Below are 14825 nucleotides of genomic sequence, written 5' to 3' on the forward strand. Positions count from 1 at the left end.
AAAAATATCTACGTTTTGGCAGATCCCCGGCTACGTGTGGACAGGGCCTAAGGAGAAGCAGAAATAAGCAGAGGAAAAACCCAAATCTAATCCTGAAAACCAAAGCTACTGAAAAAACCAAAGTAAACTAAAAACATAACAGAAACAAAGACAGGGCGATCTAAAAAGAAGAAAATAAATGATCTAAGTGGGGAAAGGAAACACACACACTAAAGGAGACAGGAGAACTGAAACACTAAACCAAAAGGTAGGAAGAATGGAGAACATGAGGGAAACCAGGAGGGAGCTGGGGGCAAAAAAGGCACAGAACATGACAGCGATAGAAAATCAGAAAATCTGCTGGGGCTTAAATATGTGACAGAATAAAATATTTTTACTGAACATTTATGCACCATGAATGTTTTTATTCTGTATGCTGGATTGGGATTTTTATAAATAACATTTAAAAAAACAATTAACCTTTTTATAGGGCCAACGTCTATATTTAGACACTTCCATTAATGATGTCGTTGTGCCCTTTTCACAGACTCTTACAACCTCAGCATGACTCCTCAGACTTTGATGGTCCTTCAGTTAATTCCAGTGAGAGAATGCAATTGTGTCGATTGTAGTTTTCTGGTGCTCGGGAGTCCTGCGCCTGCTGATGACATCATCATACTATGGCTTTGACCCTTTGCACTGACATCACCTAATCACGTGGGTCCACCATGGTAGACGGCAAAAGCATGTAAACAGTAAGCGACACGATTACTAAACAAAGGGAAAAGTAGAGCCTGAAATTGTTTTAGCGATCAAAACAAAAACAAAACTCCTCCAGCATTCCTTCCACTAGTTCATGCCCAGTTCAGTTATCAGAAGAAGTAGCGCATCTAGCCGGGGCTCAGAGAGAGCGGTATGCTAACTAGCTTACCAACGTTAGCTTACGTTCTCTCTGCAGCTGTTCACCGATGTAAACATGTTGCTGACTTTGCCTAAATTCACCCCTCTGGATTTATAACTTTATGTTGTAAACAGCGTTTCACTTTACACCAAAGCTGATTTTTAAAAAGTCCGGATCCCTACCAGCTTCTGTTGCTGGTGGTGTTACCGGGTTCAGCTGCTGCTCTCACACCGGAATGAGAAGATCTCTGAACGCCGACGCTCATATAAATAAATAACGTAATTTTATCACACGTAATCATACATCGGAGCTTTAATATTGTTATTAATTGTCTCGCTTTACACTACAGTGGACGGAGAGCAGCCTCCGTGGTGAAATACCCATCCATCAGGATTGTCAATAACTAGTATAAACACATCACATTTATCCCTGTCCCCGTCTTCCTCGTGATATAAATTAACGTTAATCTTACCCGGTAAAAACATGTTTGCTGCAAATCTGAGGCCTGCTAGTCCGCTTGATTGATTGATCGTTGCAGTTCATCTCTGTCCTCAGTCTCCATCAAAGTTATTAAAAAGAAAAAACGAGTTGAGTTTACGTCCTTGTCTCTTAGTGCAGCCAACCACGCAGCAAGCTAAAACCATTTTACTGTCAAATCAACTAAATAAAAGCGATAAAAGGCTACAAGCTGGCTTGTTTTGACTAGCTTCACTGGAGTTTCTACGGGTGTAAACGGTCTTTTTGCCATCCATCATGGCAAAGGGGGCGGCCACATGAGTGGCGTGACGTCACGTGCAAAGGGTCAATGGGGAGCCAAAGTCTCCTCCCTTTCTAGGCGGCTCACGGGTCCCCGGAAGAACGAAAAAAAGAATTCAAGTCAACAGGGCTAAAAACATTATTTTCTAATCCGCTTTGTCACGCCCTGGATCGCACAAATGGTGTACTGCAATTTAAATGAAAAGTAATGATGGGTGTATCGACCACGCCAGTCACGTACTTTAGAGATTTATCGCCTTGTAAAAGTTCATAATCAGCGTGACTACATCGGCACATCGCATGTGTAACGTCTCCACAGAATCTCCTCTCGCCTGGCATAGCTTCTACTTACCAAATGGCCAGATCTATGGTGGTTTTTTCTTCCTGTGGGAAGGATTTGAAGTTTGTTGAACTTGCAGCCATTTTCCTTCTGTTTCTCTGTGACTGATTAGATTACGTCACTTTCATGAAGTGCATTTGTAGTCCTGGACTTATTTTCACACAAAACCTAAAATAGAGTTTCCCCCTGTTCGAAAATCAGCGCTTTCTTTGTATCAAAATGTTTCTTTAAATTTCACGGACATTCATGGACTCACCCAACTAGGCTGTTGTTGGTTTAGCATCCACGACACAGCAGAGAACATCTGCTAGTAGAAGCTAACAGTTAGCATTAGCAACTCTACCACACAGCAGAACTCCTCCAGGCTTGTGTTATTTGTGGAGATAAAACATCAGTGTTGCAAAACAGCCAGTGGTAGAGTCACATTGCTGTTAGCCAATCAGAGGCAAGATGTCCAAATACCAGGAAATAAGACTCCAAATTCTGTTGTCTTAAGCTCAGCTCTGATCTGGCTCACTTCTAGTTCCTGTAAATTGTCCACCAGAGCTTTGTTTCCCCAGAGTACAATGTACACAGCATTAATTTCTACTAAAGAACACTGCAAATATATTGATTAAATGTGTGTTCCACACCTTTAATAAACAGGGCACTAGAAGGTGGGGAACAGGTCTGTTTTACTTCTGTAAACTTCTATCTTTATTTTCTGAATTTTGGTTCTTGTTCATGTTAATATAAGGAGGCTGCATTCTAGTGCCTGTAGAAATGGATGTGTCCACTCAGGTGTCGTTTGTAGTGCTACTGATTGAAGCTGGAAAGTAAATCACCTGAGGATTGCACCATTTTCCACCTGTTTATTTGTCTTTAGTGAGTTATTATCTATGTTGTGGTAATCATCTTTATCTCAAACTCTCAAAAGTAGGCTACTCCAGATTTAAACATTTGGAGGCATAACTCATCCGTGTGGAGTAAAAACCCAACAATGTCTGTAGAGAGCTGGTTTCACTCACAGATGGGCCATTCCCATCTATACCGGGTCGGCCCGGGCCGGGTAGCCCCAGTCGGCCCCAGCCTGGCCCGGTTGATTCCACACATCCTTGTCTTAAGCCCATGTGGGCTGATTCTACCCACCAATCAGAGGCTTGCTCTAATGGAAGGTGTGCATTTGCTGTCAGCAGTGGGTGTTGGCCCTGGTCGGCCTGAAGCAGACCCCCTCGAGAAGAGGGCTGAGAATGAGCCTTGGTTGGCCCGGAAAAATACCAGGCCACCCAGATATGTAAACAACCTACGCTACCCGGCCCGGGCCGACCTGGTACAGATGGGAATGGCCCAAGAGTTACAGGAAAGAAAGAGGAACTATTTCAGAGAAAATATGGAAGTGTTTAATATTTTCTGCTACAGCGTGGAGGCTGTTGTCCCTTTTTATTACAAGTTACTTGATTAAACATGACGCAGCACCACTGTTCTTTCTCAACAACGTATACACACACCTTGGAAGCGATATGCTGAAGAATCTGCCTATACTCACTCAAAAGTACACATTTAGACCATCGACATATATACTGGACAATGTGTGTCCATAGGCTCCAATTATAAGTTTTTGAACCAAAATGGGAGGTGGCCACCACCGCCGTCTTGACCGTGTCACAGGTTCCGTCAAACCTAGACAATTCCAAAAAAGGGAAGAGAGGTGGAGCTGAGGGTGGGGCTGTGAGGCTGGGATCAAATGACGACACCTGTCGAACTGAAGCGATGTAGCTACAAGCTAACCCAAAGCTAACGCTGAGGTGGGAGCTAAGCTAACGGAGGTAGCTACTTAGCTACAACCGGAGTTAACTGTGCACAACACCAGAGCTTCTGAGTCAGAGATACGCCGGGCTGACCGCTGGGTAAAACCGGGTGGAACACAGAGGTCTCCCGAGAGCTCCGCAAGCCGGCAGCCGCGCAGCAGACCAGCGCCGCTGCGATCGGAGATGCGCAGAGCTGCAGCTGAGGGGAGGGGACCATACCGATAGTCGGAACCCAGCTCCACCAACATGTTATATTTCAACCCATTTTCTAAAGTGCAGCATTATGTTAAATGCACTGGGTTTTACCCTATTACATTTAAATTTCATGGTTAAACAGTACATGTTAAAATCTAAGCTCAGCTCGGCAGTGACCTAAAATACATAAATATAATTTTACTTACCGAAAAAAATGAAATGGAGACTCCTTGGACACTCTATTAGTGCAATTAATGCCACAGCAAGTCATTTTGTCCAACAATTGCACAAATAATATCCAAAAAGAACGCACAAACGCTACAACTAACAGTTTTCAGGCGAGGCCGGGGCTCAGACTGAGGCCTTTCCCCAGAGCTAGCTCTGTGGTCACGTGGGTCTGGCGCTCATTAATTATACAGAATTTTAGGCTTTTAATACACTTAAACAGAAGAGTGACAAAAAAAATCACCCCCCTCAGAGTTGTCATGAGTGTAAACTAGATCTATTAAACAAAAAACATGTTTTGGTACCAGGCTGTACACATGTTTATTTCTGCTGTGAAATTGGTATTTTTAACATGGGAGTCGATGAGGATTTGCTCGCCTCTGACACCAGCCCCCAGCGGATGAGGGTGGAACTGCAATTTTTTTCACTTTGTGTTGGCTTCATTTTCAGACTCGAATTATAGGGGCTTGATTTAGACTGAAACTTTACTTTCTCCTCACTCATCGTTCATTCTTTAACATAAAACAAAAAAGGCACTTTTCACAGGACTCACAGTCAAGCCTGAAGTCTGCTGATGTGTCCTTGAACAGGACAAACTCCAGTAGCTCCAGCAGTGGTGCCCTGGAGCCAAGCCTGACCTCTGACCCCTTTGAGGAGGATAGCTGACACAAAGAGAGATTCTCCCAGTGGGGATTAATAAAGTATCACATTATCATTTGAATGCAGCTGATTGTATCTTTGTGAGTGTCGGTTTCCTCCTGCAGCCATTCAGTAGCAGTGGTGGTGCAGGCTCGTCTCCTGGCTCAGCTGGCTGAAAGTCTGCTCACCACATGTCAAACTATAAGAAACAACCAGTTTACAGTGTCCCTCCCACCTCGCTGCTGCTTCAATGAATGAACTCCAGCTACAGATTATTCTTCTAGTATTAGTGCCAAATGTCACTGAAGTACCCGCAGAAAGCTAGCTCTTAACTTTTTTCACGTAATGGTGATAAACTGTGTTTTCTAGTGGCTGGAAAAAGAGATTTAGACACTCTTTGTAGCACTGCAGGACAGAATGTCTCACTGGTTAGAGAAGCCAGATCCAGAAAAACTTGAAAACAACATTCTGTTTCTTTTCTTTCCCCTTTCCCTGTGGTCAACGATGATCCCTCCTGCTGGCCTTTATCCCCAAATCCCCACAGACAGAGTCAGGAGGGAGGGAATGCTTAAATGCTTTGAATGATGGTGTGGAATGCTCAAAGGAAGAGTGTGTGTGCTGGTGGTAAGGGGGGAACAAGAAGAGAAGGGAGTGTGTGTGTGGGTCCTCCTGCCTGGTCTGGGATCTGGTATGCGTGACTGAACAAGAGGGAAAAGTACTCTGAAACCTGCCTTGCTAACTTCTAAAGACGTACAATGGCCCCTGACTGCCCAGTGAGTGTGTATCTGTGTGTGTGTGTTTGGCGTGTCACTTCTTATATGGGACACGTCCTGATGGAGAGCAGAAAGAGGGAACATGCACCCTTAACTAACTTTTTAGATCCTTGCTCATGCATCTGCAACTCCATCGAAGTTCAGCGCAAGATTTCTTTTTAATAAAGGAGACGTTGGTGATTAAAACAATCAGCAGGGTGGAACAGTTCGCTATAATAAACGCCATAGTGATAATTAATTACACAGCCACTGCAGCCAAATCAAGACAGCAAGCATCCATTTTGAGTCTCCTCATAAATAATAAAACAACACCCCCTCTTTTGATAAACAAAAGTGGACGGATGGAGGACAAGTGCTGAAAGTGTGGGACGCTATTAAGAGGAACGAATTAACATAAAATATCAGATTAAATAAGTCTGACTGCTGAAAGAAAAGACACGAAAACAATAAACACCCACACACTAGCTCTTTTGTTCATTATATAAATATCTTTAATTGCTTTAACCGTAAGAATATAAAACAATTTAATTTGGGATTCTGCATTTTTTTTCCATTACAAACACATCATATACAGTACATCTTATTGTCAAACACACAGCTTTTTCAGCAGGACGCACATCTGTATATTCATTTTCTAGCAGGTCATTGCATTTCATCAAAAAACGTGCGCACACTGGCGTCAGTGTGCGCGTGTGCATGTGTGTACAGCCTAAATCTGTGTGTTTGTGTGTGATGGGAGGACAGAGAAAAACAAAAACAGCAACAAAGAGGCGCATTCTGCTCGTCGTAACCCAAGAGTCAGCAGAGAGAAAAGGAAAATAATCAATTGCTTCTTATTCCAAGCATGTCTGAAAATGGATTAGGGGGTATTTTTTTAATCCAGCAAGAAGATGAAGGGGTTAAAGGATGAAGAGAGGGGTAATAAAATAAAAGAGATACCCCTGCCTCCTCACTCTGCACTGGTGAGAGCAACATGAGTTTGAATGTGTTGGTTTTTAATGTGGGAAAAGAGAAACCGTGAGACAAACCCTGATTTGCTTCCATCAATAAAGGGTAAGAGATAGAAATCACTTCAATTTGAAGTACTCTCAAGAATATTCACTGACATTTATCTCCATCAGCATCCTTTACAAAAATACCCACAGCCCATGATCCTGTAAGGACCTACATTGTGTTAAATAACAAAGTGATCAAACCTTTTCATGTGCTCTGTCGTTGGTTTTCTATTACACTGTTCTAGGTAGTCCTGCCAGGGGTGGAGGATCATAAACGGGTAAAAAGAGCATTAAAGTTGGACTTTATCCCTTAAGGAATGAAGGAAACAAACTGAAAACCCCTAGAGCAATAGAAGGTTTCTTTGATTTTGCATAAAGCAACATCTTATAATCTGTCTGGATGTTAGTGCTCGTTTTGAATAATCCTGGCTGTTTGTGGGGTAAATTAACAAAGGTAGTTATACTGGTCTCCTTTCTCTGGCTCTGCTCGTGGAAGGAGAGGGAGGGAAGGGATGGAGGGAGGGATGGATGGGGGAGGGGGCAGACACAGTCCCTTTAGGCACATTTTCTACCAGTCTCTCACTCCCAGCTTTCCTTCTTTTTAAGAGTTCACCCTTTTGAAAATAAGCACATACGAGGTAGCCAAATGTTTTTGTTTTTAGTTAGGCGTGATGGCTGTAGCGGAGATTAGTCGTCAAATTCAGACTCATACCAAAAAATAAGTCACTCAGAGCATACAATTTTTAGTTGGATGCAAGTCTGACATTTTCTTTTTAGACGTTTGTGGAAACGTCAAGATATGAAAAGTGTTCTATTAGCATAAATGATAACTGAAAAATTAACCGCTTTGCTTCATAGGTTACTTCAGTCCAGTCAGATTTCACCAGATAATACAACTTGAGATGAAACCAAAACATTTGTTAACAGAAATCCTTGTGAGCCTGAAACAAAAACGGTTTTAATTGCTTTTCACGATGCAGGCCGTTTTAGTATATCACTGATATAAACTTCAATCCTGCAAGGCAAACAGAAAAGTAAAATCCTAGTCACATGAAAGGTCACGTAACACAGGAGGATAAAAAACTCAAACGCTGTTCTACCCAGACCCCTCTGCTTGTGTTACCTCTCTCACAAAAAAAGTCAAAAACACACACACAACCATAAAACACACTTCCAATCACCTCACTTTCTCACTCTCTGTCATCTGCCAGAGTCCCAGGTTCAACACTTTAAGGCAGGGGAGCTGTGTGATCCTCTCCAGTCCCCTCTTGGTGATCTTGGTACATCCATACAGGTCGATGCCCACCAGCTGGGTCAGGTGGTCCGCTATGAGCTCCAGCCCTTTGTCTGTGATGCGCACACACTGGCCAATGTTCAGGGTTCTCAGCTCGTGCATTTGCCTCACCATCCGGTTGATTCCATCGTCGGAGATGTGACATGAGCACAGGGACAGGGATTTGAGCTGGTACAGCCCCTGGGCTATGTAAGCCAGGGTCTGGTCCCCGATCTTGTCACAGAAGGAAACATCAAGCCCAGAGAGCCTGAGGGTGCCCATGGCAAGGTGCATAGTCCCCGTGTCACTGATGTTGTCACAGGAGCGAAGGTTGAGGTTCCACAGGGAGGTCATGTGGGAGAGGTGGATCATCCCAGCGTCTGAGATCCCCCCACAGAAGCTCAGGTTCAGCACCCGCAGCTTGGCCAGTCCTTTGGAAATGTGTTTAAGTGACAGGTCTGTCAGTTTCTGACAGTCTTGGAGAGTCAGGTACTCCAGGTTCAGGCAGCCCTCTGCTGCGCTACGGGTCATACCCGCCAAATGTCCAATCCCCACATCTGAGACATGCCTGCAGGACCTCAGATTGAGGCTCTTAAGCCTGTGGAGGCCCCAGGCTGTCAGCAGAAGCCCAGTGTTGGTGATGTTGCTGCAGCCACCAAGCTCCAGCACCTCCAGGTTTTTCAGATACTGGGCAATCCGACCCAAGCTGGAGTCTGTGATCTGCTTGCAAAGACTCAGGTTCAAAACCCTCAGCGATGGGATCTCCTGCACAAATGCATGGCCCAGTCCGTTATCTGTGAGGTTGTAGCAGCCGGACAGATTCAGGGACTCGATGTTAGGCATTCCTTGGATGACATAGCTGAGGCTGCGGCGCAGAGACAGGATCTGGACCCTCCGGATGCCCCTGGCCTGAAGGCTGGGGAACAAGGATGGATTAGCCCTGCGGAGGTGCAGCTTGGCTTCAACCCCCCTCCACACGGACTTGTGGTAGGATGCATCCCTCCAAGCGATACATACTTGGGCAACCCTGCCTTTGTCCCTCACGTCCAGATAACTGAAAATCATAGCTAAAATTTCCGGGAAGAGGCACGAAATGTGCGTCTCCATTGTTTTTCAAAGCCCAGGCATATAAGAATCAATACTCCACACCTCCAAGGCTGAGAAATGGACCCGCTCCTGCACCTCCTGCTGCTGCAGTCACAAAAGTACCAACAGTCCCAGTTATCAAAAAGTAGTAAAGAAATAACAGTTGAGGGTTTCTCTCTTTTTTCGCTCACACAGAACTGTGCAAAATCGATCCAACTCTCCGGTGCCACGTGATCCGCTCTGGTTGCGCAGCAGAACTAAGACGTACTAAAAAAGAATAAAATAAACAAAAAATGAGACGCGTTACTCCTGCCTCAACCCCACAATCCGCCAAAAAAAGGAGCAGGAGAGGGGGCGAAAGGAAGGAGGAGGAGGAGAGGAGGAAAAGGCGTCAATCCTTCCCCCTCTCTCCCTCTCAGACGACGCTTCCTCGTATTAAACACACTAAAAGCCTTCCTCTCGCTGCCGAGCGGGGATCCAGACGGTCGTACATTTCAGAGCGAGAAAGTAAAGACAAAAACAGCACTCCTAGCGCCGCCGGTTACCAAACAGCTCCATGACAGGAGAGAAGAAAAAGCCGGAGTGAGAGGCAGAGAGAGGGGCGTCCGGGTCTCTAAGCCTTTGTCTGCTCTTTTCAAACCGACTTGGCAGGAACCCCGGCACTCCGGCTGCTCGAGAGGGGTCCAGCCAAGTGGAAACGTCTAAGTCCCTTACTCTACACCATATTGTATGGCTTTTAAACTTTGAATTTGACTTATTATGCCTTTTTTATTGCATTAATATATCACTCTGGGTGTTTATGAAGCGATAAAGTGATTAATGGACTGGTGGCTGTTTCGGTTCACCCCTATCCCCTCCGTGTCACGCAGTTGGTACATCCCGCCTCAGCTGGAACGGTGCGAACAGTTTCCCTTGGAAACCAACTTCTTACAATTCAGTTCACTTTGGGTTTTAACCCTTTGAGTGGACCACACAAGAAACTCTGACAAGTCAACACAACAACCCGTTTTTAGTCCTCTCTCTCTCGCTGTGAAAATGCCGCTTTTTTGGTTTTGTTTTTGTTATTTTGGAAAAGGCGGGTAAACGTTTCCTAAACGGTCCAGAAACACCGTTCTTTGTTTCAGTCCCAGGACTGTTCCTACCCTTTTTTCTTCTCACTCATTTGGAAAACTGATAAAGTTTCACTTTCAAAAAACATTTAATTAAATCAAATGTGAAAAAAAGAATTAACCATAGCTGCTAATCCGGAAGCAAACACAAACAAAATTTGCTTTTAAATCCACTTTTAATTAACTTAAGCATGTTTTATCTGTGCTGTATTTGGCACAGTTACCAACAGTCAGGACCCACCACACACACACACACACACACACACACACACACACACACACACACACACACACACACACACACACACACACACACACACACACACACACAGTAATAACAGCTTAACAACCAAACAGTACACAAACAACATACATTTCGTGTGACAGGGTCATAAAATTTGATTGGGCAACAAGTACAAAATAAAACATTTATATCTTGGGTTGCTCATAAGGAGCCACACACACTAACCAATAATTGTAAAAGACATCTGGCAACACTTACGTTTTAATACTCAACTAATAATAGTCATTTTGGTCTCAGCTGATGAAAGGGGACCTCTTTTCATTGCAGCAAAATAAAAAGCACATAAAACACTTTTTACCTTCTCTCTCACGGGTTTACTTGTGCAAATGTGTACACCATACATCCATTTCATTAGATTGTGCACACATGAAAACAGGAAACAATGTCTGTGTAAGGATGAGTTTATTACTATTAGCTAACTGTTGTTTTCTTCTGTCAGAGGGACATAATTATTCAGAAATGCATTTGGAAGATAGTATTGCACGTGGTTTGGAAGGAGAAAAGATGGAAAATGAGCGTTTGAGAACGAGGGTCTTATATGAGGAATAGCGATCACAGGAGCGGGAGAGAAGCTACAGAGACAGTCATCTTTACACGAGATAGACAGTCGTGCAAAACCCACAGCAACTCTCCTTCTTCCACTTTACTCGCTCATTCCCTCGGTTGTTCCTAACGCAAAACCTGTACACAATAGAGTTGTTGATGTGCTTCAAAATGACCTTGTCAAAATAATTTTGTCTTTGTATAAAATGTAAATCAGAATTAAATATTTTCATAATGTGAAATGCTTTGCTAAATATTAGAACCTGCAAATTATTTTAAAGGCAGAATTTAAAGGTGTGGTTTACTCATTTATTTATATTTGCAGTGTTGTTTAGTGTAAATCAATGCCTTATGAGTCATTTAAAAAAAGCTACGATGCTCCTGTTCTGAGATGAAGTTTGCTGGTGCAGAGGTGGGCTGAAAACAGCAGGATTGCTCATTGTTATTAATGATATGCACACATCTTGTTTCTGACTGGCTAACAGAACACGCTCAGCCATGTTTCAAAGTCACTATCGCCAACCCACTCTCCACTCACTCTCCTTGCTGCAAAAAAAAAACTTTCTGTGGGCAGCTGCAAGCCTAGATGGGTGAGGCAGTGAATGCAAATTCACAGTGCGACATCACAGTGTGAGGATTTTCAAATCCTAACATTTGACCATCTATTTTCTACCATGCAGGACCTAACACAGGAGATAGGTGTAGGGGAATATTTTCATGTTCAGCCTGCATAAAACCCTTAGAGTGACTAATTATAATCAGAAATATTCATTAAAGAATGTTTTTTTAATCAACCACACATTTAATACCAGAAATACATTTTATGAAAAGTTGGGGTATAAACATTCTAAAATAAAAAGCATTTTAACAAACTTGCTTCAAACTGAAAGTGAATACAAAGTTACTCTGAGCCTGAGCTAATTTTAGACTGTAAAACAAATGTCAGATGATCTGATGATTAAAAATGTAAAAAAATGTTTGGAATACTCCTCATCCTCCAGATTACAGATGATAAAGACTCCATTCAGAGCACCATTTTTAAAAAGTCATACGGTTTATATTTAAAGGAATTCTAAACAGTTTGGGCTTTCACCCCCTAGTTTCTGTTAGTAAAAATGAAAGTAAAACTCCTCTCATCTCTGTGCGTTCAACACCTTTATCTAACTGCTAAAATGTCTCCTCAGCCTTCATTAGTTTCCACAGGAGTGATCTAAAACATGCAGGAAACATGCATTTCTACTCATCAGTTTATTTTAACATTGTTTATAGTTAGAACATCTTGTGGGCTCAGAATCAACTGCTTGACTTGTCAGTTTTGCCATTTTACACAGTCCCATCCTTGCCTTGCTGAGCAGACTTTTTAGTGCAATGGTGCCCTCTAGTGGCAGGTAGATGTAAAAGTAAACCCAGTGTCATGCCTGGCAAAAAAATATAGCTCTTAAAAGAGAAACTGTACATTCATTCTGCACACCTTTAAACGCCTCATGGAAGTATTACTTTTTAAAAATATAGTTTTTTATTAAAATGTTCCATATTCTAACTTTAAGTACAACAGGGACCGGACTGACACTCTGAAGTTGCAAGTGTGATATTGTGACCACAGGGGGCAGTGGGGGTCTGAGTGACATTTCATTAACCCTGTAAAGGGTCATTTTGGCACATACTGGCTCATGAAAATGAATGAAGACATGAAAAAGTTGCAAAGTATGCCTTTAAAGAAATTCATCTTAAACATAAATTTATCGAAATGTCCTTTGTCACTAAGACACTTTCTGAAGACTCATTAGACTTTTATTTATTCTCATAATTCTGAAGGTATTGAAGGGTTTTCATAATCTATAGGCTCAAACAGCCTATTTTTTGAAAATGTTTATGCTATGAAGAACTTGTCCTATTAATAAACTCCTATTAATAAACTCCTATTAATAAACTCCTGATATTACATAACAGATCGGTTTAGCATGGATCCATAACAAGAGTCTGATACTTTAATTATTTTTCATCTGGATGTTAGGACCTGAGTTTCAGTGAAGCTGCATTCGCAAATGCAGAGCATCCGTGACATCTCACTTTTCTTTTTAACTTATGGTCTGTGCCTTCATCAAGGGCAAAAACAAAGCAGTTAACTGCACCATCCCTTGTGGCTGCCAACACCTATGTCCTTGGTATTCAGGCACAGAGTGCATCATGCATTTTCAAAATAGCAGTCCTGACATGAATACCAAGCTTTATAATGATAGAGCAAACACCTTGAGTTAGAAACAGGATGGGAGATTTATGCCTGCTCCCAGCAGAGTGTGGCTAAACCATAGTCAGGCCTCAAACGTCTGGGATTTAACAGATGAAAACAAATGCAGTGAAAAATTATATTTTATTTTGCCCGACCTCAGTGTTCTACCAGAGGACGATTTCTATCGACAAGTATTTTGAAGAAGTTATCTTTGCAAATTTAAATGTGCAAACAGAAATTAAAACCCAACCAGAGGTCTTAAATCAGCAACCCAGACTCAGTTTTCGGTACAAATATATCAGCAAACGATCTCTGTGCGCTCCTGCTGTCGGCTGATTTTTCCATTTTTCATCTCTGCCAAACGATAATCACAGAAAAGATATCAAATAAAGACGAGCTAACACAAACATGATTAAATGCTTCAGAGGAGAGTACACAAGCAGAAAGACCTCCACATGGTGAGCTAAGCCTCCTCCAGCACTGTGTGTGTGTGTGTGTGTGTGTGTGTGTGTGTGTGTGTGTGTGTGTGTGTGTGTGTGTGTGTGTGTGTGTGTGTGTGTGTGTGTGTGTGTGTGTGTGTGTGTCATACCCCTCTTAAAAACCCCGCTGGGCCCCAGCTAGTTCTCACACAGAGAGAGAGAGGAGCTGAAGAGATATGGATGGATGATGGAGAGAGGAGGAAAAGTGAGAGAATGGGTCAGCAGAAGTGGAGGAAAGAGGAGAATGCATCAGTGTGTTAAATTTAGGTTTCGGAAATACGCTGGAAGGGAGGAAAGAAGACGAGGGATGTTGAAACAGAGGTGAGAGTGTGATGCCCGGATTTGGCAGGTGTGTGTGTGTGTGAGAGAGAGAGAGAGAGAGAGAGAGAGAGAGAGAGAGAGAGAGAGAGAGAGAGAGAGAGAGAGAGAGAGAGAGAGAGAGAGAGAGAGAGAGAGAGAGAGAGAGAGAGAGAGAGAGAGAGAGAGAGAGAGAGAGAGAGAGAGAGAGAGAGAGAGAGAGAGAGAGAGAGAGAGAGAGAGAGATCCCTGAGGTGTTTTACACAATCTTTTAAGTTTCTACTCGTGTGTGTGTGTGTGTGTGTGTGTGTGTGTGTGTGTGTGTGTGGTTGTTTTTTTTTGTGATGCTTGTATAACGTCATATGTCTGCGCTTGATAATTCAGAGGAGGGCTCTAACAGGATAATTGCTCGCCTCAACAACGCGCTTCATCTGCACCCGCAGCGGTTGCTGGTTGCCAAGGTTACGTGGGCATGTGTCAACGCGTTCCCCCGAAGGTCGACACCTTCCTGACTGGATATTATCATGACTGTGTAGGTTCTTTCTTTTCTGTGTCAAACAGACAAACAGTAAAGTCTGCATGCACACAGAAGCTTGTGAAGGGAAGAGCAGAACGATAGGCCGACCTGAGCGCCCTCAGCTTGCACCCACACAAGCTGCTCACTGTACACTGTACTCCATGAATCTTTAATGTTCCCTCAGGTGTTTCCGTGCTCCACCAGGGTTTCACCTATGCAGCGTGTGTGTGTGTGTGTGTGTGTGTGTGTGTGTGTGTGTGTGTGTGTGTGTGTGTGTGTTAGGAATCTGCCCTCAAAAGTTCTCAGCTCCTCTTATTACCGACTTATTCTCTGTATTTATGTGATCCTACTCTGCTGCTACATGAGAGAGCAGCTGTCTGAGATCAGATTCATAGAT

At 43.1% G+C, this 14825-nt stretch overlaps 2 protein-coding genes across 3 annotated transcripts in view; one reads left to right on the forward strand and one right to left on the reverse strand.

Moving 5' to 3' along the window:
- wnt5b (wingless-type MMTV integration site family, member 5b) overlaps nt 1-14825 on the forward strand; it is an 89723-nt gene that overhangs the window by 53305 nt on the left and 21593 nt on the right. The gene's annotated exons all lie outside the window — the stretch shown is intronic.
- On the reverse strand, nt 7536-9184 carry fbxl14b (F-box and leucine-rich repeat protein 14b). The gene has a single exon (XM_015958591.3). The coding sequence runs from the start codon at nt 8968-8970 to the stop codon at nt 7768-7770; it is 1203 nt and encodes a 400-aa protein (XP_015814077.1). The 5' UTR covers nt 8971-9184; the 3' UTR covers nt 7536-7767.

The sequence above is a fragment of the Nothobranchius furzeri genome, chromosome 1, assembly GCF_043380555.1.
Source record: "Nothobranchius furzeri strain GRZ-AD chromosome 1, NfurGRZ-RIMD1, whole genome shotgun sequence".
Taxonomy (NCBI): Eukaryota; Metazoa; Chordata; class Actinopteri; order Cyprinodontiformes; family Nothobranchiidae; genus Nothobranchius; species Nothobranchius furzeri.